General features: G+C 57.9%; 2 protein-coding genes across 2 annotated transcripts in view; one reads left to right on the top strand and one right to left on the bottom strand.

Moving 5' to 3' along the window:
- Positions 1-8285: 8285 nt before the first annotated feature.
- On the top strand, positions 8286-11402 carry PRXL2B (peroxiredoxin like 2B). Its single transcript, XM_052653948.1, has 7 exons — positions 8286-8431; positions 8631-8835; positions 9538-9589; positions 10133-10196; positions 10277-10352; positions 10646-10764; positions 11256-11402. Exons 1-7 carry the CDS (start codon positions 8369-8371, stop codon positions 11280-11282), a joined length of 606 nt encoding a protein of 201 aa, XP_052509908.1. The 5' UTR covers positions 8286-8368; the 3' UTR covers positions 11283-11402.
- A 1326-nt stretch (positions 11403-12728) lies between these two features.
- The window catches only part of MMEL1 (membrane metalloendopeptidase like 1), a 35376-nt gene continuing 24048 nt past the window's right edge, over positions 12729-24056 (bottom strand). The window contains exons 11-23 of the mRNA XM_052654072.1: positions 18911-19047; positions 18458-18551; positions 17076-17204; positions 16535-16633; positions 16011-16094; positions 15507-15610; positions 15166-15224; positions 14833-14952; positions 14227-14360; positions 14063-14128; positions 13405-13500; positions 12901-12977; positions 12729-12828 (exon numbers count right to left, since the gene is read on the bottom strand). Coding sequence (XP_052510032.1) covers positions 12729-12828; positions 12901-12977; positions 13405-13500; positions 14063-14128; positions 14227-14360; positions 14833-14952; positions 15166-15224; positions 15507-15610; positions 16011-16094; positions 16535-16633; positions 17076-17204; positions 18458-18551; positions 18911-19047 — 1299 coding nt within the window. The remainder of the gene's footprint in view (positions 12829-12900; positions 12978-13404; positions 13501-14062; positions 14129-14226; positions 14361-14832; positions 14953-15165; positions 15225-15506; positions 15611-16010; positions 16095-16534; positions 16634-17075; positions 17205-18457; positions 18552-18910; positions 19048-24056) is intronic.

Raw genomic sequence — 24056 nt, 5'->3', positions numbered from 1 at the left:
TTGCAGGGGAGACTCTGGGCAAGGCCTGTCCCTTTCTAAGCCCCATCTCCACTTCAGCGAAGTGGAGCAAAACTGTCCAGTCTAGCCCTTTTCCAGAGATGGTGGGGGTGGACACAGTGGGGAGCCCCTGTAGTCATCAGAGATGGCTCAGTACACGCTGCTGCAACTCACGGGTCCTCTGGTGGTCGGGAAGGAGCCACCCTCTGCAGAGCTGAGGGAAATGGGGTAAACAGCCAGAACCACAGCCTGGCAGAGGTGGAGACACGTACTGGGCACACTGCATGGGGGCTGCCGGTGCTTCTCTGGAGGACTGGTTACTGTTTCTGCAGAGTCTGAGACAGGTAAGGGGGAAGCCAAGCTGAGCTCCTTTGGTGGGCTCAGTGTTGTGGGGAGGGACAGGTGGGCTCTTGGGGGTCAGAGCAAGGGGAGGCGCAGATGACCTTTGGGGGTCACCTGCTTCTATAGGAACTCTAATGCATGAGGGAGCGGCCAGGAAGCTGGTTCCCTGGGTGAGGCAGAGAGAGGATCTGTGATTGTGGGGGGCCTCACCTCTCCACTTACATGCCCCTCCCCATGTGGCTCAATCAGTAAAGAGAACTTCTGCAATGCAGGAGACCTGGGTTCAATCCCTGGGTCGGGAAGATCCCCTGGAGAAAGGCATGGCAACCCACTCAGTACCCTTGCCTGGAGAATCCCAGGGACAGAGGAGCCTGGCAGGATACAGTCCATGGGGTCGCAGAGAGTCAGACTGAGTGACTAACACTTTCACTTTCCCTCCTTTGGCCTGGTCAGCTCCTGCCACCCACACAGGCTGTAACCCTCCCAGCCTGACACTGGTCTCCCCACCTCTCCCCTGAGCATAGCCTGCACCTGACTCTGAGCTGTCACCGAGGGGCCTGCTCCCCTGGCAGCTGTGGGCCCAGGGGACACTGGGGACTGGGGAGCAAACCCTTCCTGCCTCAGGTGACCCCTGTGTGGCTTTCCAGGGCACTGCAGCCAGGGTCTGAAGGGTCCTGAGGGGGGGCATGGAGCCTCTGCGAGTTGGGGGTCTACCACTCTGGTGCCCGGGGCCCAAGGCTGACAGTGGGAGCATGGCGAGACCCCTGAGCCTCTGCCTGTCCCACCAGCCAGCCCTGTCCCCACTTCTGCCCCTTGGGTGCACCCCAGTGACCCCCTCCCTCCCCAGTCCCTGCCTGGGCCATGTCCCTGTCCTGACCTCACTTGGCCTCTGTCCCCCAGTATCTGATCTCCTGGACTGACCCATGTTGCTGGTGCCCAGTCCCCCTGACCTCAGGAGAGCCACACCCACCCTCAGCAGAAGACCCCTCTGTGGGCCCCTCCCCAACAGCTCCACTCAGGGGTCTCAGGTGACCCCACTGCAGGTAAGGGCGCTCCCTGGCCTGGCGGCACTTAGCTGAAATGTGCTTTGGGGTGGGGCCCTGTGGCTGGCACCCATCTCCACCCCCAGCTGGCAGCCAGTCCTGCGTGATAAGCCCAGATACTCCTGCAGCTGGGTGGAGACCACCTTCTTCTGGCCAGTGTGGCTCCCCTGCGAGTCCAGTCATCACTCCTCAGGGAGGCCCCTGACGGCCAGGCAGAACCCGCTCTGGAACTAGGACCCCCGGCAGGGCTTCTCCCAGCCTCTGGCCCAGAGCAGTCTGTCTCTCCTGCCTGCTGGGCCTGCTGAGCCCCAGGCCCAGCGCATGCCTGCAGGGAGGCTGATGGGCTGTCCAGCCTGGATGGCCTTGGGATCCCTGGGGGTGGGGTTCCCACTTTGCCACAGGGAGGCTGCAGCCTGAGCAGGGTAGTCATACTCAGCCATTCCTGGAGTTGGTCCTGGGTCCACTGTGGCATTTCTACAGAGAAATGCCCCATTTCACAGAGATAGAGACTGAGGCCAGTACTATCTCCCTTAGGCGCTGTACCTCCTCCTGCATCGCTCTGCCCTGGCGATGATCCTGGGCAAAGAGGAGGAGATGGGGCCTGAGTGCTGCCTGAGAGCAGCCCTGGGGGGACCTCCTCTGAGGGGCTGTTTCTGGGGGTCAGCACTATGGGCTGAGGGCAGACACCCCACCCCTCCCAGTCCAGGAGCACCTCCATTCACAGCGCCCACCAGCAGTGGCATGAAGCTCCTGACAGGGGCACAGATAGGGGCACCCCCTGTGGCTCCCATTCTTTCCCCTGAGATTCTCACAGCCACACTGCACAGGGGACCTGGCCTGGGTACCTGCCATTTCATTTTTGGCCAGAACCTGGGGCTCAGAGTGGCCCCTGTGAGAGAACCAGGCCCCAAGAGGGCCTGACATTCTCACAGAATGATCTGACATACCCCAGCAGGCTCACTGTGGGGCTAGGAAGAGCTCAGGTGTCTTTAGGTCCCTATGGGTGGGTTGTACCTGCCAGAAGTATCTAGGTGGCCATGGTGGGTAGGCTCCCTTCTGCCCTGTCAGCCCTGAGTGCCCTGGACCCCTGGGCAGCAGGGTACCAGGTGAAGCAGCCCTGGGGGGAGTTTCCTGGTATGCTGTGTGCTCCCTGCACCCTGGGGAAGTCCACCATTCCCCTCAATGCCTGATTGAGGGTCTGCAGTGCCGTCTGTGACCCAGGTAGGAAGCTGACCCTAACCCTGAAATCCTGCTGCCAACTGACGCACGCCCTTATTCCAGGCAGACGTGCCTCAGCACAGAGGGTACCACATGTGGCCGCCACCAAGACGACTTCTGTGATAGCAGGAATGGGGATGACTGTCTTGGGGCTCGCCCCGCGCCATCTGCAGAGGAGGCCAGAGGCCTCAGGAGAGAGGTGAGCCAGAGGGGCTAGGCACTCCGGTCCCCAGGTCTCTGGGCAGCGCAAGAGCAGCCTAGTTCCCTGAAACCCTCTGGAGACACAGACCGTAGACCCAAGCCAGAGGGGGCAAGCCCAGCGCCCCCTCCTGACCTGGGTCCTTGGGCCCCTCTTGCTGCTCAGGCACTGAGTGGTAGGACAGGCTGTGAAAGCTGCCCTCCTGGGATCTTCTCTCCTGACAGAACCCTGGAGGAGCGCCAGCCCCAGACCCAGTAGGTGGTCCTCATGGTCTTAGCCCCCTGTTCCTGGGAGGTAAGGGCCCTCCCCCAGCAGAAAGCCCACAGGCCTCACCCTGGCTGCTCCCCGTTGTATGCCAGCATCTAGAAGACATCGCCTGCACCCTGGGCTCACACACACATCACCCCAGCAGAGAGAGCCAGAGCCAGCAGGTACCGGTTACCTGCAGGTGGATGATGGCCCTTCTGTGGAGCGGATGCAGAGGGGGTGCTGCTGCCCCTCCTGTGGTTCTGAGGTCAGGGCTGGGGGAGGGCTCCAGGGGTCCTATAAGGGAGGTTCTGGAAGTGAGGACCCTTCTCCTGCAGCGGAACCCCCACACGCTGATCCCCTGGCCCCCGAGTGGACCTGGGTGCTCAGAGACTCTGGAGGGAGCCTGGGGTCACCGGGCAGGGGGGGCGGGCTGCCACAGTAAGGGAGTCTGAGGGTCCTCTCTCCCCACTGTGCACCGCCTTCCTCTTCCCAGGTCTGTCCCTCTGTCTGTGGCGTCAGCTCCAACAGTTTCCATCCCTGACACGGTTCTCTCCATACTCCTCCTCTGGGTCTGTCTCTCTCCCACTCTGGGTCTTGAGGCCTCACTCTCCTCTCTTCCTTGCCCTCCCCTTTCCCATCTCTCCTTCCTCACTACATCCTGTTCTCCCTCCTCCAGCCCCCTCCTCTCATCCCCACCCCCACCTGCCTCCCCCACCCCAGCATGGGGAGCGGGAAGTCAGGTAGACCTGCATTCACACCCAGAGTTGCCCACTAACCATGTCCAGGCCACTGCCTCCGCCTCTCTGAGCCCAGCTGTGGGGTGGGGACCCTTGTGGGCACATGAGCTGCAGGCCATCCAGCTGCCTTATTCAGGGAAGAGAATCAATGGATAAAGAGCTTGATGTGAAATAGGATATTTACACAGTCTCAACATGTCTCCTGGAGCAGGCTCATTGCTGGGAATGAGTCATGAGAAGTCCTTGCTTCTCATGACTTCCCAGAAAGTCTGAGGAGAAACAGATTTATAGAATCTCAAATCATCTCCCCCCAAATATATCTTCTTAAAAATTAATTAAGTTTTGGTCATGCTGGGTCTTTGTTGCCTCGCAGGCTTTCTTGGGTTGTGGTGAGCGGGGGGCTAGTCTTTGTTGCAGAGCCCAGACTTCTCATTGCAGTGGTGGAGCGTGGGCTCCAGGCCCAAGGGCTTTCGTGGCTGTGGCTCCCAGGCTCTAGAGGGCGGGCTCAGTAGCAGTGGCACACAGGCTTAGCTGCTCCACGGCATGTGGAATCTTCCTGGACCAGGGATCGAACCTGCGTCTCCTGCATTGGCAGGCAGATTCTTTACCATTGAGCCCCTAAGGAAGCCCCAGATATATCTTTCAATAACAGAGGGGAATTCCCTGGTGGTCCAGTGGTTAGAACTCAGGGCTTTCACTGCTGTAGGCCCTGGTTAGAGACCTAAGGGGGCTTCCCGGTTGGCTTCAACAGTAAAGAATCTGCCTGCAATGCAGGAGACCTGGGTTCGATCCTTGGGTTGGGAAGATCTCCTGGAGGAGGAAATGGCAACCCACTCTAGTATTCTTGCCTGAGAAATCCCATGGACAGAGGAGCCTGGCAGGCTACAGTCCGTGGGGTCGCAAGAGTCGGACACGACTTAGCAACTAAATCACCAGAGGAGCCTGGTGGGCTACCGTCCATGGGGTCCTAAAGAGTTGGACATGACTGAGTGACTAAAGCTTTCACCTTTTCTTGGGAACTAAGACCCTGCAAACTTTGTGGCCAAAACCCAACCAACCAACAAAACAAAGAAACAAAACATAACAAAAGAGGAAATGGAGCTGAACATGACTCTAGTTTAGAAATCCCTTCCAAATGTGATATCCCTATGAGGCTGCATTCATGCCCATCCCGTCCAGTCCAGCCCCAGGAGGGAGGGGCCCACAGGCCTGTCCTCCGGATGAACTGGGGCTCAGGGGGCGGGGGAACAGGGGGATGTGGTGCCACAAGGGGCTGGTGGCTGCTGCCTCACAGGGCTGGCTCAGTGTTTGCGCTGCTCAGGGGTGAGGGGAGGGCTCAGGCTGCCTGTGGCTGATGGGGAGGTGGGTGGTGGTAGGGGCAAACCCTTTGAGTAGTAGCTCCTTTCTCTGAAGGGTGGAGTCTGAAGCAAGCTCAGGAGGGGTCCCACCAGCTCCTCTTGCCCCTACACTTGGGCCTGGGTGACCTGAAGCCTCCAGCAGGCACGATCAGAGATACCTCAGGCATCTGCATCCTGGCCCCTTTGTCAGCAGGTCGGTCCCTCCCAGTGACCTCGGTTGCTGTGTCCTCCACAGCCCCTGCAGTGACATCCAGCAGGGCTTGCAGCTCCTGGGGAGCCGTGTCCACTTTTTATCCTGCGGGATACATTCATTAGGCTCGGCCCAGCTCCAGCTCCCAGGGCCCCTGTTTCCAAGGGAGGAGTTGGGTCTCTCTTTTTTTTTTTTAAAAAAATTTTTATTTTTACTTTATTTTACTTTACAATACTGTATTGGTTTTGCCATACATTGGCATGAATCCACCATGGGTGTACATGCGATCCCAAACGTGAACCCCCCTCCCACCGGGTCTCTCTTTTCAAGGTTTGCAGGCAGGGTTGTAGACAAAGGGCCCAAGAGCACTAGAGGCCTGGGAGCTTCTGCCCATCCTAGTAGCATCACCTGAGTTGGGAGGACAGGCATTATCACCTGGAGAGAGACTCTCTCTCTCATGGGTCTCCTGTGAAACAGATACACCTGTCAGGAGGGGCCAAGCAAAGATGGGGGCCTCTCCCCAAGAAACTGACCCTTTCAGAGACAGGTGAGGCCAGGGGGACAGGGCTGCTTGCCAGCCTGACCCCCAATGGCCCAGGGCACATGAAGAGATACAAGGGCAACCCTGCCCACTTCCTCACTGCCAAACCCTGGAGCCTAGCTTGCCCCAATCTGACCATCAGACACAGAGTAGCGGGTTAGCACTTCAGCGAGGAGGGTCCCCCCACCTTTCAAGGAGGACATTGGGTGCTGCCTGGCTGGCCTACTTGGAGCCTGGAACCCGGGCAACTCACGGTGAGGACATAGCAAGGATATGCTGACACACCCTAAGATGACTGCTGACCTCCCTAATTTGGCTATCAATGCTGAGAATCTGCTCCTCTTTGGGTGTGCATGGGGCTTCTTAAAGCCAGAGCTGGGTCTACGCAGCCCAGATCCTGGTGTCCAGCTGGGATCTGGTGCAGACGAGGAACCCAGGACAGGACAGGAAAGAGGAGAAGGGAATAAATGAACAAACCGATAAAGGAGTGAAGCACACCTGGGCTCTTGGTGGGGACACAGCCCTGCTCACAGGATTGCTTCATCTTTATCCCAGTGCCTCTCCCAGCTGCTTACAGCCTGCCCTGTGCCCACACTGCCCCTTGAGGGTGGACAGGAGCTCGAAGTCCATGGCAGTGAGTGGGCATCAGGGAGGCAGAAAGCTCCCTGGGCAGAGGCTTCCCGCATCCTGTCCCCCTTGCCATTGAGAGACCCCATGACACAGTGGCTCTGTGTCCGCATTCCCAAGGGGCAAGGAATGCTGGGGGGGGACTCTTGGGGTCTGGGGGGGGGGACTCTTGGGGTCTGGGGGGGGACTCTTGGGGTCTGCCCCCTCTGGGTCTGAGGGATGGAACTTGGAGGGTCTCTGGGCTGTAACTCCTGGGGACCTGAGCCCGGATGGCCCACAGCTTTGCTCACTGGGTGGCTTTCTGGTTTTCAGGCCTGGCCAGTGTATCATGCCAAGTCCCAGACAATAAACGCTCCAGGAGGAACGTGTCCTATGCCGTTGTGCTGTTGGTCCCAGGGCTTGCTTCCGTCTCAGAAGGGCTGCTGCACCCTGGAGAGACGAGAGGTGGGGTGTGGAGCAACACCCATGGCACCTGGGTGCCCGATGCCCAGAGACCCCTGAGGTACCATAGCCTACGGGGTTGCACACCTGGATTCGGGAACTGTGACATTTCCTATTGTTTCTCCTTCCCTGGTGGACAAGGGGCTCCCTGCCGCTGTTAGTCTCTGCATGCCTTTTTTTCCTGCCTTCAATACCCAGGAAATGAAATCCTTCTCTTTTTGACACAGTAACTCAATTTTGGACTTCCAGCCACTCCAGCACCCTCATCCTTCCAGGCCCAGCGGCAGGTTGGAGGCAACAGCAGCCATGTTGGGCCTTCGTGTTCCCCCTATTGGGAGCCCTGCGGAATACAGTGAGGTAGCAAGAGGGGGCGTCCCTCTTCCCAAACCCCAGGTGGGCTGCTGGCTGTTGCTTCCTTCTCCAGCCGAGTCTGGGGCCTGGAGCCGCCAGAAACCCCAGACTCTCCGCGGGGGTCAGGGGACACCCAGGTGAGACTCCGCTGTCCAGCTTGCCTTGGCTCCACCTCTCACCCTCCGTGCTCAGGGCCCTCGCTGCTAAAACTGAGCGATACTGGAAGGCGTCGCAAGGCTGTCGCGAGGAATGACAGATTCACAAGGCGCCTAGCAAACTGCTGCTGTTTCTTTTAGGTCTATTTTACCCAAAGTTTGGGAGTTAAAGCAGATGCTTAGCTGGCGTGATAATGGACAGTACTTTATGATGAAAGCCAACACGGACGTGAAACTCAGAAAACGCTGCACTGTCATGGACTTTCAAGATACGTTTTATCTTGGTCTTGTTAGACCACGAAAAAGCTAGGCCTTCGGGCTACCCTCGGGGTCCTCCACCAGATGGGACCCCACGGGGATCCCAGGACCCTGGCCGCTCCTCCCCTTATCTTCCCGCACACCAGGGTCGAGCCCGCTGCTCGGGGCAGGGCGCTGCACTCTGTCCCGGCGCGCCGCGTGCCTGCGGCCCGGTTGCCAAGCTCCGCCCGGGCTACCAGCAGCACCTTTGGCTGGCGGGCTCACGCATTTACAAAATCTAAGCACTAACAAGTACTAACCAGGCCCGACCCTGCTTAGCATCCGAGATCAGAAGAGATCTGGCGCGTTCAGGGTGGTATGGCGGTAGACACAAAATACAGGGGCTATTTTGCATACGAGCCGCTGCAGTAGGCGGGGCCAGGGCTGAGCGGGGTTGGGGGTGGGGGGTGGGCAGGGCGGAGCCGGGCCGGTGCTCTCCCAAAGTTGGGCGGGGCGACGCCTGGGGGCGTGCCCAGGGCAGAGCGGGGCCAGTGCACGCGCAAAGTGGGGCGGGGCGACGTCTGGGGCGTGCCCGCGGCGGAGGCGATTTGTACGCTGGACCGTAGGCGGAGAGGGCTGGTGGGGATCCGGGCTCGCGGCTGAGATCTGGGGCGGCCGGCGCCATGAGTACGGTGGACCTTGCCCGCGTTGGCGCGTGTGTCCTGAAGCACGCGGTCACCGGGGAGGTGAGGCCGGGCGGGCTCAGGGAGGTGGGTGCGCCCCGGCACCTAGCAGCGGCATCCGAGTCCCGAGTCTGGGCGGGGGGCGGTGGGGGTGGGGAGCTAGGCGCTCTGGCTGGACGTGAGCGGCCCTGGCGCGGGGCTTGGGGTGTGGACGTGCTCGCAGGCCGTGGTCTGGCGGCGCTCCTTACCCGCCCACACGCAGGCCGTAGAGCTGCGGAGCCTGTGGCAGGAGCAGGCGTGCGTGGTGGCCGGCTTGCGGCGCTTCGGCTGCATGGTGTGTCGCTGGATCGCCCGGGACCTCAGCAACCTCAAGGGGCTCCTGGACCAGCACGGCGTGCGCCTGGTGGGCGTGGGGCCAGAGGCCCTGGGCCTACAGGAGTTCCTGGATGGTGGCTACTTCGCAGGAGGTGCCTGCGCTCCCCACCCTCCTCCCCCAGCACCGGCCCCTCAACTGCCCAACCTCCCTGAGACCCCTCTCCTCCTCAGACTCAGGGCATTCGCCTGCCTGCTCCTCGTCCAGCCCTGACCCTTCTCTCCGCAGGAGCGGCTTTGCCATGCTCCTGTATCCTCTCCCCTGCCCTCCCCTCGTACTTCCTCTCTTTCCCTTCCCCTGTCTCCTCCAGCTGTGGCCCCTACCTGCCTGCCCAGCCATGATGTTCCTCCCACTGTGGAGGGCTCAGTGGTGACTCTAGCCTGGAATCAAGACCAAAAGTCTTTACTGTGTCCTCTGCCAGCCTCCCACCTCCCCAGGAGCCTGATCCTGAACTTCCTCGGATATTTCCCCACAAGCCCAATAGGAGCGGCTGGGCCTAGAGCCCAGACTGCACCGGCTCCCACCCCCGTCTCTGGCCCACCTCTCTCTCCAACCTGTGATGTGCCCTCACAGCATCCTGCTCCTTCCTTTTCCCCCTGTCCCCTCTGGGCCTCCTCCCTTCCTCTTAACAGTGGGGACACTCAGCCCTGTTCTGCCTCTCCTGGTCATGGGTGGCTGAGCTGGGCACCAAGGGTGGACAGAGGGCCAGATGGAGGAGAGTGAGCTCCCCGGGGTGGGGGGTTGTGGGGGAGGGAAGACAATCCAGGGGCACACAACTGTGGTCTCTGCTTTCCAGAGCTCTACCTGGATGAGAGCAAGCAGTTTTACAAGGAACTGGGCTTCAAGCGGTGAGCTGAGAGCTCCAGACTTCACTGCTCCCCTCTTCTTCTGCCTGCCACCCTCTCCTTGGCCAAGTGGACTCTGGGGGCATCCACTGCTCCAGTCAGCCCTACCAGGCTCTCTCTTGGGTGCCTGTGTCTGTTATGGGCTATAGGTTAGGCTTCTCACCCAGGACTTCTCCCTAGCTGGCTGCAGCGGAGGCCTGGGCCTAGGGCACCAGTCAGGGGCCCCTCAACCACCTTGGGTGCCTTGCTACAGGCTGGCTGCCTTGTCTGATTGGCGGTGCCAGCTGAGCCAGATCCCTGAACTCACCCTGTCCACACTCCCCACACCCTCTGTGGGGCCCCGTGGATCTGGCAGCTGCTGCTCCTGGGGCTGGGCCAGCTGTGGGCGTAGCTGCCCCATGTCCCCTGAGCCCCTGGCGAGTTGGGGTGGGGCTTGCTTGTGGGAACTGGTGGGTGCATCTTGTGGAGTCAGGGTGGGGGGCAGGCTCTGGGGCCCAGTCTTTGGTGCAGAGTTGGAGCCTGCACGAGCCAGCTGTGTCTTGGCAGGTACAACAGCTTGAGCATCCTGCCGGCTGCCCTGGGAAAGCCTGTTCGTGATGTGGCCGCCAAGGTTTGTGAGGGCCAGGGTTGTATGGGGCTGGGGTGCAGGGCTTCTGTCTAGGACTTACCTGGGCTGCTCCCTTCCTCCAGGCCAAGGCTGTCGGCATCCAGGGGAATTTGTCCGGGGATCTGCTGCAGAGCGGAGGGCTGCTGGTGGTTGCCAAAGGTGGGCTAGGGCACGGGCGTCAGGAGTTAATGTGTGGTCACGGGGTGGGGATCGCAGGGCCACATGCTTAGGTGGGAACGTCTTGCTGAACTTGACTCTGCCCTGACCCTTCCTCTCTCCCTCCCTCTGGCTTGTTAATCACAATTTCCCTCTTTGCAGTGTGGCCCAGCTCTCAGTGTCCTCTTAGCTGGGCAGGGTGTGGCCAGAGCAGCTCACGCATTTCCGTAACCAGGTGGGGTGGTGGCTGCACAGGGGCACCCTGACCACTCCACCCCCACCCCCACCTGCTGCAGGTGGTGATAAAGTGCTGCTGCACTTTGTCCAGAAGTCCCCGGGTGACTACGCCCCGCCCGAGAGCATCCTGCAGGCCTTGGGCATCTCTGCAGAGGTTGGCCCCAGCGAGCCGCCCCAGGTGAGCCCAGGCCTGGGGTGGGCACTTCACTAAATGCCTCCCCCTCAAACTCCCCAGGGTTGCACGTTTAATGTGGCCAGACTTTGAGCTGGACCTGGATGGCTTTAGGTGATTCAGTGCCCATGGCAGCCCCAGGATGTCACTGTCGCCTGCCCCACTTTGTGGTGACAGGCCAGGGGCAGAGTGGCTGTATGGGCAGGCATAGCAGGGCCTCTCCGGAGGACAGGGGGTCACTCGGGCTGCAGAGAAGAGGAGTGGCCTGTCCTCTCAGCCTAGGAGGGCTGGGGTTGTCCCAGGTGACTGTAGCCCATATTAGCATGGTTCTGGTGGCCGACCTTCTGTGCCCCACATGGAGGGGACTGTCCAGCATGGTTTTCCTCCTCCTTGGGCCTTAGGCCCCCCTGGAGGGTCGATGGCCCTGGAGGGTGGGATGAGTGGCTCTTGACCCCAGGGGCATGGCTGGCCTGATGGGGCCCCTGCTGCCTTCACAGTGCGATGAAGAGGCATGCTCGAGGTGAAGGTCCCAGGAGGTGTCGCCTGCCCCGGGCACATTGGGAGCTGGATGTGAGCAGACGCCAGAATATCTGGGCGCCCTGGTCTGTGAGCAGCGATGAGCATTAAACTGCGGTTTCTGGGCAGCGTTTCTTCATTGCCTCTGAATCTTGCGCTCAGCAGCCGGGGCCTTGATCACTGATGGTTTCATCCGGGCCGGCGGGTGGTCGTGCGTCCTGAGGCTTCACTTTCCCCGCTAGGGGAGTCACTTTCCCTGGTGGGTTGGTGGTGGTGGACATGCCCCTGGCAGTTTCTCTGGAGACCCTGGGCCTTTGTTGCCTGCATGTCAGAGGTCTGCAAATAGGCCCAGGGTGTGGGATCCGACGAGGGTGGGGTGGGCTCCATCTGATAGGAAACACCCCAGGTGGGAGCCCAGCTTGGAAGGCTCAGGGTCAGAGTTCACATCTGGTGGGAGCTAGTTGGGTTCTAGGGAGCACTGCTGGGCAGCGGGGACTTGTAGGGAAGCCCTCCTGGGGAAGGGGCTTGCCTAGAGAAGGTCTAGCTCCCTGAGGCGCCGTCACATGGGGGTGACAAGCACCTCAAAGTTAACAGGTACAGAGCAGAACTCCTGTCCTGCCCGCCTTCAGGGGCTCTCATCTGAGTCCAGATGAGTTTCTCAGCAGCCCCCCCTCCCCCGTGTCCCCTGGTCTGGGCCTGGGCAACCACAGGGGCCTTCTAGCTGTTCTCCCTGTCCACCCAACCCCCTCACCTAGCCTCTCTGTAGTCATTTAAAACTCAGGGCACGTGACAAGCTTTAACCCCTCACCGGCTTCCAGTTACACAAAACCCCACATCCAGATAGTGGGGTGCAGCTTGCATCCCCTCTGCCCCATCCCCCACCTTAGTTCCTTCCTGAGTCAGGAGCCCACCGCCTTGTCTGAACTGTCAGCATGGGTGGGCATTTGGGGGCATCGTGGTCACTGCTGTGCGTCCTGCACAAGGACCCTGGGGGTCTGTCAGGAGTGCCCTGCCATGTTCCCACTCGGCTCCAGCAGTCAGTGGCAGGTGCTGCGGGAGAGGGGGCACTTTCTCGGGTACTGTCACCCTGACGGCTCGCCCTGGGCCCTGCTACACAGACAAGGCAGCCGCTTCTTTAAAGCGTTTACTTAGCTGAAGTCTGAAGCTCGTGGACATCTGAGGAGGACGCGCTTTGGAGAGCGGGCGGAAGACGGATAACCGCGTCTACAGGGCTGCGGTGGGCGGCGGGCGCAGAGGCGGCTCCGGGCAGGAAGGCGCTCACCTCCGGTTATCTGAGGCGCCAGCTGCTGTCCAGGCCCGGTGCGGAGGCTGGGCTCGGCGCGGGTGGGTCGGCTGCTGGCTGCGGGGTCCCCGCCGGCGGCACTGTCTCCGCGCGGATGGGACGCCTCGGGGCGGCGGGTGGGCGTGGGCCGCGCAGCGCGGCTCGGCCTTGGCTACCAGACGCGGCATCGCACCTTTGGGTGCATGGGGGAGCCATTCGCGCAGTGGAACGCGTCTGCGAAGGCGCCCAGGTTCTGCAACGAGCCCAGCACCCTGCGGGTGGACGGAGGGGCCTGAGACAGCGCCGGCCCGGGCGCGGGGCGCGGGGACGACAGGGCCACTTGCCTGTACTTCAGGGGACTGTGGACGTCAGTCTTGATGGACTGGATGGCGAACTCTGGCCGGTAGGATCCGCACCACACCTGTGGGCGCATGAGGGGCGTGGCTGCAGAACTGGGAAAGGGGCGGGGGTGGGATGCAGGGGTCACCCCTGCCACGTCCCAACAAGGGCCGGGGGAGGCGGGGCTCCCTTAGGGCTGTGGCAGTGAGGGAGTGTGGTCTCCTTCTGCCAGGACCCCTGCTCCTTGGGTGGGGAGAGGGAAGGCAGCTGGTTGCCCCTTCCCTCCACAGCTACATCTGAATCTTCCCCAGACCCACCTCCTCTGACATCCTTTCCCTCCAGGAAGCCCTCTTGGCCCATTAGTTCCGGTTCTGCCCAGCTTGCCAGCCCACAGTGTCCCTGGAGGCACCCTGTAGTGAGGGCTCACCAAGGATAGGAGGTGGGAGCCAGTTCCCAGCAGTGGGTGTGGGGGCAAGTGGGGAGGGTGGGGGTGGGGAACTGACTCCCACCTGCGCATAGTTGATGAAGAATAGTTGCTGGTAGGTCAGTTCCAGGCCTGGCAGCTGCTGGTCCTTGCCGCCTTCTGCCACCCACTTCAGGTAAGCCTGCAGGCACCAAACGAGTGCTGGGCCAGGGCCTGCCCTCCCCGGGGCAGCACCAGCCTGGTCAGGACTCCTGCTCCTTGGCTTGGGGCAGGATGGAGGTCTGGCTCCCAGGCCTCCCCTTGTGGGGGTCCTGCCTCTGCAGTGTGGAGCTTCTGAGCACAGAGCCTGGCTGGGTTCTGTGGGGGCTCACTGCCCAGGCAGCCTGCCCCACAAACGAGCTCCTGACACCCAGTGCCCAACGCTGTCAGTGCAGGGGTGTTGCTGAGGCTGGAAGGTGTGCAGGGACTGTCACTGATTTGGCAATGGACGGTGGTCTCCCCAGAGTGCAGAGGCCTCAGCTAAGAGTGGAGTGAAGTGAGGGCCAAGTGGCTACGGTACTTGCCCACCTGTGGCCAGCAGGCTCCCCCAGGGCTCTACTGCCTCCCCATCAGATGAAGAAGGGTCCCAGGATACACTTGGGCTTGGACAGGGGACAATCCCTGCCACACTGAGAGGCCTGTATCTGCCTGGGCCTGACCACTGCCTTCTCCCACTTCCTCCGGGGGGCCCTACTTGGACCCACCTTGTATGCCTGCCGCACCCCTCCATTGTCGGCAATGTTTTCCCCGAGTGTACTGAAGCCATTCACCTACAGGCGGGAGACAGGATCGGGGGGAGCGCCTGGGCTGTCCACCTCCGCCCTCCCCCAGGCCAGGGCTGCGGCACGGTCCAGGGGTGGCCGCTCACGTTCTGGTCATCAGCCAGGTCCCAGGAGTAGTTGCCATACTGGTAGACCATGCACTCTGACTGCTCCCTGAAGTGCTGGGCGGAGAAGTTGCTCCACCAGTCCAGCATGTTCCCGTTCTTGTCAAAGTTCCGGCCTGACAGGGAGGTTAGGGGAGGGGTAGGCTACCCGTGATCCCCAGCCTGCCCAGCACCAGCCTCGCCCCCGCGCCCTCCTGGAATCCCTGTGTCTGGAGCTCACGTGAGCAGAGAATGGGTCCCGGGTCAGGGCTGCTCAGGCCCTGGGGGACAGAAGGCTTCAGTGGCGTCCACGCCACCCCCAAGGTCAGGGCCTGGGGTCTCTCTCAGGAGACTAGTGACTAGTGACCCTGGGACTAGTGACCCTTGCTGTGATGTCCAAACTTTCCAAACCCCAGGGGAGGGAGCGCATGGATCCTGGGGGCCCGGGGCTGCCCTCAGAAGATCTGGGTGGGCCAGCCCTAGGGGAAGGCCAGCCTCCCTGGGTAGCAGCTTGAGGCCCCTGGAAGCAAGTGGGGGGGTCCCCCAGGCAGTGGTGGGAGGAGTGTGTGTGACTGGAGGTGCAGCTCGGCACCCCGGGCAGCCCCCCACCATTGTCGTCAAAGCCGTGGGTGATCTCGTGCCCGATCACCATCCCGATGCCCCCGAAGTTCAAGGCTTGAGGCTGCTCCTTGCTGAAAAAAGGGGGCTGGAGGATTCCGGCGGGGAACACTGGGGGGGGTGGGGGTTGGGGGGAGATAGAGTAAGCTTTAGGTGAGCACACAGAGCCTGGGCGGGCACGTTGAGGGGTCTTGCCATTAAACCCCACAGCTGGGGAGGTAGAGGTTATGACCCCCCCCCCCCCCCCATTTTACAGAGGTGAAAAACCAAGGCTTAGAAGGTGGGAGGGCAGGACTAGAGGAGCAAGGTGGAGAGGGAACGTACCAATCTGGTTTCGGTTTGGAGAGTAGAAGGCATTCACCACGGCAGCCCCGATGATCCAGCTGTGGAAGACAGGTGCATCGTTCAGAGCCCAGTTCTCCTGGGCCTTAACTCCAGGCCCCTCTGCTTGGCTGACCAAAGCCCACTCTGACGCGTGCACAGTGGTCACGTCATGGGTCCAGCACTGCCAACGGCCAGGGCTGGGTCTGGGCCAGTATGAACACCTGGTTTCTTCCTGGAGCCCCACAAACAGGGCAGGCACAAGGGGCTTGGAGTCAGACCACTGCCCTCCCTAGCTGGCCTGGTGCCTGGCCCATCCCCCACCCCACACCATCCCTACTCACAGGTTCTGGTCCACCTTCTCCCTAAGCTTCTTGAGGCTCCGCTGGGCTCCAGCCTTCAGATTCTGCAGTCCATTCTCAAAGTACAGGTGCTCTGAGAAGTTCAGCTATAGGAGAGAGGTGGTCATTTCTGGACATGTGTGCGGGGTCCTTGAGAGGCTGGCGGGGAAGGGAGGTCAAGGACGGCTGCAGACTGGCCTCAGGACTCGCCAGGCAGTCCTGCATGTGGCTCACAGGCTCTGGGTGCAGGTGGACTAAGGGCCAACCTTGGCTCTGTGTTTACTGGGCAAGATCCGAGACTCTCCTGGCCTCAGTTTCCCCACTGGTAACGGAAGGTGATGCTGGAGTCCTGGCACATGGCCAGATGAGGGGTCCACCCCTGGGAGTTGAGGGCCGAAGGTCCCCTGGGCTCGTTCAGGGGCAGGTTGGGCTGGGTGAGGGGACAGGTGGGGCTCTCGAGGGCCCCTGGCCTGGGGGTGGACCGGGGGGCCCCACTGAAATACGCACATTGGAATACTCCTCATCCAGATGTTTGTTCCCCTCCTCCAGGATGTAGTCAGGGTACCCAATCTGCTCCCGGATGTTCATGGCCTGGGGAGGAGAGGGGGCCAATCCGTGCCCACCCTGCTGTGGGCATCCTGGTTCTGTCCCCACCATTTGGGTCAGGGGCTAAGGGACTTGGCTTTCCTTGCAGGCTGGGGGGAGGCTAATGGGGACAGAACGTGGAAGGGCTTGACTGGAGACCGACCTTCACCACTGACCTTCATCCAGCTGCCAGCCGAGGTCTGGGGTGGGGGTAGGGCCGAGCTGCCACACTGCCTTCTGTCACACAGGCCCAGAGGAACCCCTGCTCCTTGCAGCTGTGGCTGCCCCCCCGCCCCACCCTTGCTGGGGGTTCCTCATCTCTGTCCAAAGCCCCCTCCTGAGCGAGCCCTGCCCCCCCACTCATTGCCCTCTCTGTGAAGTGGGTGTGGTGATGGTCACCCCATGGCCCTCACACTGGGGCCGCCCTTCCCTGGCCTCCTTCCCACCTTCTCCTGGGCCTTCTTCTTGGATGACTCGTCCATCCAACTCAGCTCATCCAGAGTGTCCACGAACACTGCCCGCACCTTGTCAATGAGCTCTTTGACCTGCAGGAGTGCATGGCCCTGGTGCCTGGGGGGGGCCAGCACTGGGTCTCTGCAGGGGGCTGGTACCTCCGAATGTGGAGGGGTTTTGGGGTGGGATCCAACCCCCTGGGTACTTGGTCCAGGGTGGACCTTCCGACCTCCTGGGCAGGGTCCCCATGGCTGCACTTTGTCTGGGGTGGGCCTATGGCTTGCCGGGCCCTGGACTCATGCCTTGTACAACTTGTCCCCACTCCCAGGCAGGCCAGCAGGGCTGGGGGTGGGGCTGATGGTCCTATGGGGGGCATAACTTCCCCTAATCCCTATGTGTGACAGGGCACTGGGGCAAACACGTGCTCTCCAGTATGCATAGGTGCTGCTGGACAAGCAGGACCCCCTGACCAGGGGCCAGGAGGTCCCTGCAGGGAGGCTGCACCAGGCTCAGGGCGGGTCGTGGAGCACCCACCACGTGCTTGCTGTCACCGGGGAAGGCCTCCTTGACATAGAGTGAGCCCACGGCGCTCTCCATGTTGCTGTTGACATAGCTGACACACTCCCGCCAGCGAACCTCCTCCACCGTCGTGCCATAGAGTGCCTGGCATGATTCACGTCATAATCATCTTTACCAACACCTACTCCCCTGGCCTCGGCCCCAGGGTGCCCAGGGACCGATGGGGAAACTCAGACACTCCCTTTGAATCCTGACCCCCAGGGGTGGGAAGACAGGGTGTGTGGCTTGGAGGGTGGGGCTCCCGGCACAGGCCGGCCTATGGAGGCCGGGGGCCCTCCTTGTCCCCTGTCCCTGGCCTGACTATTTGCTCTCCAGGAGTCCAGCCCCACCCAAAGCACAGGGTGGCGTTGACCTTGGGGGTCTTGTCTAGCCGCCAGCTGCCTGGGGCTCTGTTTTCCCATCTCCAAAGTGATGATGAGAATGCTTGTGGTCCTTGGGGACACAGGGCATAGCCCACCAGGCTCCTCTGTCCATGAGATTCTCCTGGCAAGAATACTGGAGTGGGTTGCTATTCTCCAGAGGAATCTTCCTGATCCAGGGACAGAACCTGGGTATCCTGCATTGCAGGCAAATTCTTTACCATCTAAGCCACCAGGGAACTGCCTGACTATACTTTTCCAATCTCCAAAGTGGCGGTGAGAATGTTTGCTGTCCTTGGGGACACAGAGCACAAGATGGAAATGTTTCCCCCGTCAGATTTCCGAACCCGAGTCCCAGCAAGCCTGGAGCTCTGGCCCCGCATCTGGCCCCACACTTCAGGGCTGTGGGGTCTCCTGACCCCAAAGCACTCTGACTCAGCCTTTCTCCACTGAGCTTCAGGCTCCACTCTCTTCCCCAGCTTGGCTGCTAGTGTCTCCAGCTTGGCTGCCCCAACCTGGCTACCACTCTTAACACCCCCGGGGCTCTCAGTGCCTGTGGAACCTGAGAGCTACTCTGGCCCACAATTGCCGGTCCCCCACCTCATCTCCCTCCTTCCCCCGTGTGAGCCTGGGGTTGCTGCCCCAAGACCTCTGCCCTGGCGGTTTCTGCTCCTGGGGAATCTGGCTGTGGTCTTTTCATGCCTGGGTCATCTTGCCTGAAGGTCTCTACTGTCTAATGGAGGGGCCCTCCCTGCCTTTATCCCCTCCCTTTGCATCTTACTTGCTGGTTTTAAAGAGCAGATCAAGGTTTGTTCAGCTGGCCCAAGAGGACCAGTGCCTCGTCAGCCTCAATCGTGGCTCTGACCCCAGGATGGACCTTGGTGCTTGGCCCATGGCAGGTGGTCAGTGTCATAAAGGGACAAGTGGCAGGCCAGGTTTGGCATACGGGGAGAGCCACGGGGGTGGGGTGTCACTCACCTTGCGGTAGCTTGCACGCGCTTCCTTAAACCGCTGGCTCAGGCTGCTGATGCGGTCCAGCACCAGGCGCCAAATCAGGTAGTTCTGCATGGTCCTAGGGTAGGAGGCACAGGGAAGCAGATGGAACAGGTGGGTGGTGCTTGCCCAGGAAGAGGATGAGGTTTCCGGCCCTTGGACAGCAGGCTCCACACCAAGCAGAGAGTTCAGGGTGGCTGAGGAAACATCCAAGACGACCCCCACATACATCCTGCCTGCCCCTGGATGCCTCAAGGAGGGGTTTGCATCTCTAAGGTAAAGTTCCACTGGCCACGAGCATTTACCCCCATCATGTCGCTCATGCCTCAGAGTGATGCTTTATTGGGTCCCTTCCTGAGAGGAGGAGCTGTTAGGGAGGAGGAGAGAGTGGGGAGGGGGGAAGACGCTGAGGCCTCTTGGGGCCTTCCTTGGCCCTACCTGGGTGAGTAGACATCGATGATGCCTTCAAGATTCTGGAGGTAGGGGATGCCATAGACCACCACTTCTTCGTTAGGCAGCAGATCGATTTTGACAGAGGATAGCACGGATTGTATGAAGAGAGTCCAGTTAAATCCCTGGGGACAGAGGGATGGGGAGAAAGAAGGGGAGGTGGAAAGGTAGACACATTTCTTAGGCATCCAAGAAACCCACCCCTACCAGAGAATATTCTGGTGGAGAAGGTGGGTTTCCTGGTGGTTCAGATGGTAAAGAATCTGCCTGCAATGAGGGAGACCTGGGTTTGATCCCTGGGTCAGGAAGATTCCCTGAAGAAGGGAATGGCAACCCATTCCAGTATTCTTGCCTGGAGAATTCCATGGACAGAAGAGCTACAGTCCTTGGGGTTGCAAAGAGTCAGACACAACTGACTAACATGTTCATGTTTTCAGGGAGAAGGTGCAATTAATCAGAATCAGGAAAAAGGTGGATGACATTATTGCAAGCCTAAACGTGGTGAGAAGAGATTATGCCATATATTTGAAAACTCAAGTACAACGGAAGAATTCCTGGAAAAACGCGCTTAGCAAAGACAAAAGGAGAAATAGAAAAAGTTTTATGTGTAATAATCTGGATGTGTGTGTGCTCAGTTGCGCCTGACTATTTGTAGCCCATGGACTATAGTCTGCCAGGCTCCTCTGTCGATGAAATTTTCCAGACAAGAATACTGGAGTGGGTTGCCATTTCCTATCCCAGGGGATATTCCCAAACCAGGGATTGAACCCATGTCTCTGGCGTCTCCTACATTGGCAGACGGATTCTTTACCATTGAGTCACCTAGGAAGCCCAAAGACATACAAAGGTAGTAAACTGGATATTTAATTAAAATATTTTCACATAGAATTTTCCAGACTTATCTGGCTTTTCTGGTGGATACTGACATTTATGGAAGACATACTGTCAATTTTACACAAACTTTTCAGAGAAGGGAAAAAGAAAAAGCTGTTTCAACTTGATTTATGAGATGAAGAATAATCTTAATATCAAATAAAGATATTACAAGAAAAGAAAGCAATAGGCCAGGGACCTGCCAGGCAGTCCAGTGGTTGAGACTTTGCCTTCGGAAGCAGGGGGTGTGGATTCAAACCCTGGTTGGGGAGCGAAGATCCCACATGCTTCCCGGCCAAGGAATCAAAGCATATAACAGAAGCAATATTGTAGCGTGTTCAATAAAGACTTTAAAAAATGGTTCACATCAAAACATCAAAAAAAATCGTAAAAATGCAATTAGAATTCATCCATACCAGTATAAAATTATAATGCAACACAGCCAAATTAGATTTACTCAAGGAATACAAGTGTGGTGTAACATTTAAAAATCAAATCAATGTTAATTTCTATGATAACTGAATACAGAAGAAAGATCACATGGTAATTTCAGTAGAGGCAGAAAAGTTGTTTAAAAATGGACTATCTATTCATGATAAACACTCTGAGAAAATTAGGAATAGGAGATAAGTTCCATAATCTAATGAAATGATCTATACAACACGCTAAAGAATGCTGAGTGCCAAAGAATTAATGCTTTTGAACCGTGGTGTTGGAGAAGACTCTTGAGAGTCCCTTAGAGTGCAAGGAGCTCAAAGCAGTCAATCCTAAAGGAAATAAATTCTGAATATTCATTGGAAGGACTGATGCTGAAGCTGAAGCTCCAATACTTTGGCCATCTAATTCGAAGAACTAACTCATTAGAAAAGAGCCTGATCCTGGGAAAGGTTAAAGGCAGGAGGAGAAGGGGATGACAGAGGATGAGATGGTTGAATGGCATCACTGACTCAATGGACATGAGTTTGAGCAAGCTCTGGAAGACGGTGAAGGACAGGAAGTCTGGCGTGCTTCAGTCAATGGTGTTGCAAAGAGTTGGACATGACTGAGTGACTGAACAACGAATACAACAGGAACAGTGACAACAAATAAAACCCCACTCTACAGCAAACAAAATTAAGTGAAAGCTTAAGAAAGCTTGCAAAACGTTGCAAGCTTTTCTTCTGAGATCAGGAAGGAAACAAGATATCTACTGTCATGATTTTAGCATTATGCTAGAAGTCCTAGTCAGTTCAATAAGATAAGAAAAAAATAAAATCAGTAAGGTTTGAAAAGGAAAAAACACATTTTTCATAAAGGACATGACTCTGTGTATATAAAATATGAAAGGATAAACTGTTGGAACTACTACATGCTTTGAGTAAAATTTGCTATATACAAAGTATTTTTATTAATATATACCAGGAACAAGCAAGATATATTACAGAATGGTACCATTGGCAATGATATTTAAAAAACCTAGGAATAAATCTATTTTAAGATATGCAAGGCTTTGACATAGAAAACTGTAAAACTTACTGAGGGAAACAAGAAAAAACATAAGTATATAGAAATAAATATATATGGAAGGCTCATGGATCAGAAGATTGTAAAGATGTTGATCTTCTCCCAAATTGACACTTAGATTGGAAGCAATCCCTATCAAAATCTCCACAGCTTTGTGTGTGTGTGTGTCTAATTGGCTAGCTGACTCTGAATTTTGTAAGAAATGTAAAAGTTCTAGAATAATCAATTTGATCTGGAAGAACAGAGTTGGTAGACATCAGAACTTATCACAAAGCTGTCGCAACAAAGGCAATGGGTGCTGGCGTGTGAATAAACAGAGACCAATGGAACAGAAGAGAGTTCAGAGATAACACATGCAGGCACAAACACACAGACACAGACATGCACGCAGAGGCACACAAGGACACTCAGTCTTTAACAAAGGCGGCACACAGCGCAGTGGCTGATGGTGGAGTCTTTTCAGTAAACCGTGCTAGATCGTCTGGATGGCCACAGGGAGGAAATGAAACAATTCCTTCTCACTCTATATAAAAAATCAGGACTTCCTTGGTGGTGCGGTGGATAAGAATCCTGCCAGTGCAGGGGACATGGGTTCGATCCCTGGTCTAAGATTCACACAATGTGGAGCAACTAAGCCCATGCACTGCAACTACTAAACTCCTGTGCTGCAACTACTGAAGCCTGTGAGCCTAGAGCCTGTGCTTTGCAGCAGGAGAAGCCACTGCAATGAGAAGCCCATGCAATGCAATGAAGAGCAGCCCCCACTCCCTGCAACTGGAGAAAGCCTGCTCAAAGCAACAAAGACCCAGAATAACCAAAAAGAAATAAATAAGTAAATTAAATCACCTCAAGGTAGACTTTGACCTAAAGGACCTGGACAGGCAAAGATTTCTTAAGCAGAATGCAAAGAACGTGAGACATAGAGACAGTATCTATCCAACTTTGATAAACTGATAAACTGGACTGTTTTAAACCTCCTTAATAAAAAAGAACCAGTATGAGAGTAACGTATCAGGCTGTCCATTGGAGAGGACATTTGATACACAGAAACTGACCCGGGGATCACATCCAGTGTCTATAAAGAACTAAAAACCAGCAAGAAGAAGGCAGAGGTGGGAAGAGACTTGAACAGACACTTAGGAAAAGGGGGTCATCGCTGGCCAGATGTTGTAGAGTAGTTCAGGGAACATCAAATCCAACTCAGACAGAATTCCGCAGCACATCCCTGGACGGGCTAAGACGGAAGGAATGGGCACACCCAAGCACCAGAGGGAGCGTTTCACTCTTGTTGGGGAGTGTAAATGGGTATGATGGCTTTGGAAAGACCTGTGTCCTACAACCTGGCTACTGCACCCCTGGGTGGTTGCCTGACAGAGATGCTTGCGTGTGTGTGCTAAAAAACGGGCAAGAGAACGAGTGCAGCAACATCGCTCAGAAAAGTCCAGAACTGGAACTGACCCAGAGGTGCAGCAAGAGTAGAGAAGATGCACAAACTGTTGTGTGTTCTTAGGGTCGATTGTACAGCAATCAGGATGAATGGGAGGTCACTGCTGCCCCGGTGAGGTGAGAGGTTGACTCGCCCAGGGAATGTGGAACAAGGCAGCCAGGGCGAGTGTGTGGTGCGAGGAGGGTGGCGCTGCTTCAGGGGAAGGGCAGGACGGGGGCTGTGTGGATGTGCTCACACGTGACAGTTCTAAGCTTTAGAAACCCATTATCATCCAGACATTCTGAGCTCTGGGTTCCTGGACATGCCCCCTGCTCTTCTGGGGCCGTCTCCTGGGCAGCTTCTGGCCATCTTGAGTTCTGTTCCTCTCACTTCCCATGTTGAGTCCATTTGTAAGTCCTGCCCATCTCGCTTCCAAATTAACCCACAAGCCAGGTCTCTTGGCACTTCCGCTGCCGCTGGTCCCAGGCTGCCGCCTCTCTGGGTTGTGCATCAGCGTCCTGACCCGTCTCTGCTTCTGGCCCTCGGCTCCCCTCCCTGTGCCCTCAGCAGCCAGGTCCTCTTCTCTGTGAGCCAAGTCCTGTCCCATCACAGCTGGAGCCTTCAGAGCAGCCCCAGAGGCCTGACACGGTCCACCCTTCCCCCTTGGCCTCCACTTGCCCCCAGACATCCCGCAGCCCTGGCCTCAGGACCTCAGCACACACTGTACCTCTGTCCCCCCCTTGCTGGCCCTCTGACATACTCTGCAGGCCACCTGTCTTTTTCCTGACCTGAGCTCCAGGCAGGGGCTGCCTTCTTCGTTCATGGATGGAGCTAGTGCCCTGAAAGTGCCCGCTGGGGAGTGGGTTGCGGGTGAGGGGTGTCACAGTGGGCCATGGGTGAGAGCTGGGAAGGAAGAGTAGGATTAGGCGCCATGGGGCCTTCCGGAGCACCAGGTTCAGAGCCCCGGGTGGGGCCTCTCCTGAGTCCTGTCTTGTTCCCCAAGACCTCCTCTCTTGTTCCCTGAGTCCCCTCATGTTCTGTGGCCCCAGACACTCAGGTTTCTGGTCAGAGGAAGGAGCTTTCTGCCTCTGCCTTCCTCTTGCTGACTTGGTTCTGTCCCCAGCTGTACCCTCCTCCCTCTGACTTGGGCCTCGGTTGCCGCCTTTAGTTGGCAATGGCTAGAACGGCCTTCTTGTCCCTCCTCCCACTGGGGGAGGCCCCTCTGACTGCTCAGGGTGGTCAGAGCAGGCTGTGGGTGGGTGGAGGGTGGGGAAGGGCCCAAAGCCAATCTCCTCTCTTCCTAGGCTGGGCTGCCTCTCCCCAGCCTCTGGC

This window comes from Budorcas taxicolor, chromosome 16 (genome assembly GCF_023091745.1).
Source record: "Budorcas taxicolor isolate Tak-1 chromosome 16, Takin1.1, whole genome shotgun sequence".
Taxonomy (NCBI): domain Eukaryota; kingdom Metazoa; phylum Chordata; class Mammalia; order Artiodactyla; family Bovidae; genus Budorcas; species Budorcas taxicolor.
Note: the sequence above shows the minus strand (reverse complement) of the source record. Positions and strands in the feature narration are given on the sequence as shown.

Bases quoted from the DNA above. Each gene is read 5' to 3' on its own strand.
- PRXL2B (XM_052653948.1), top strand. From the start codon at position 8,369: ATGAGTACGGTGGACCTTGCCCGCGTTGGCGCGTGTGTCCTGAAGCAC. The intron at 8,836-9,537 runs GTGCCTGCGCTC...TCTGCTTTCCAG, and splicing joins TGGTGGCTACTTCGCAGGAG to AGCTCTACCTGGATGAGAGC. The intron at 10,353-10,645 runs GTGGGCTAGGGC...CACCTGCTGCAG, and splicing joins GCTGCTGGTGGTTGCCAAAG to GTGGTGATAAAGTGCTGCTG.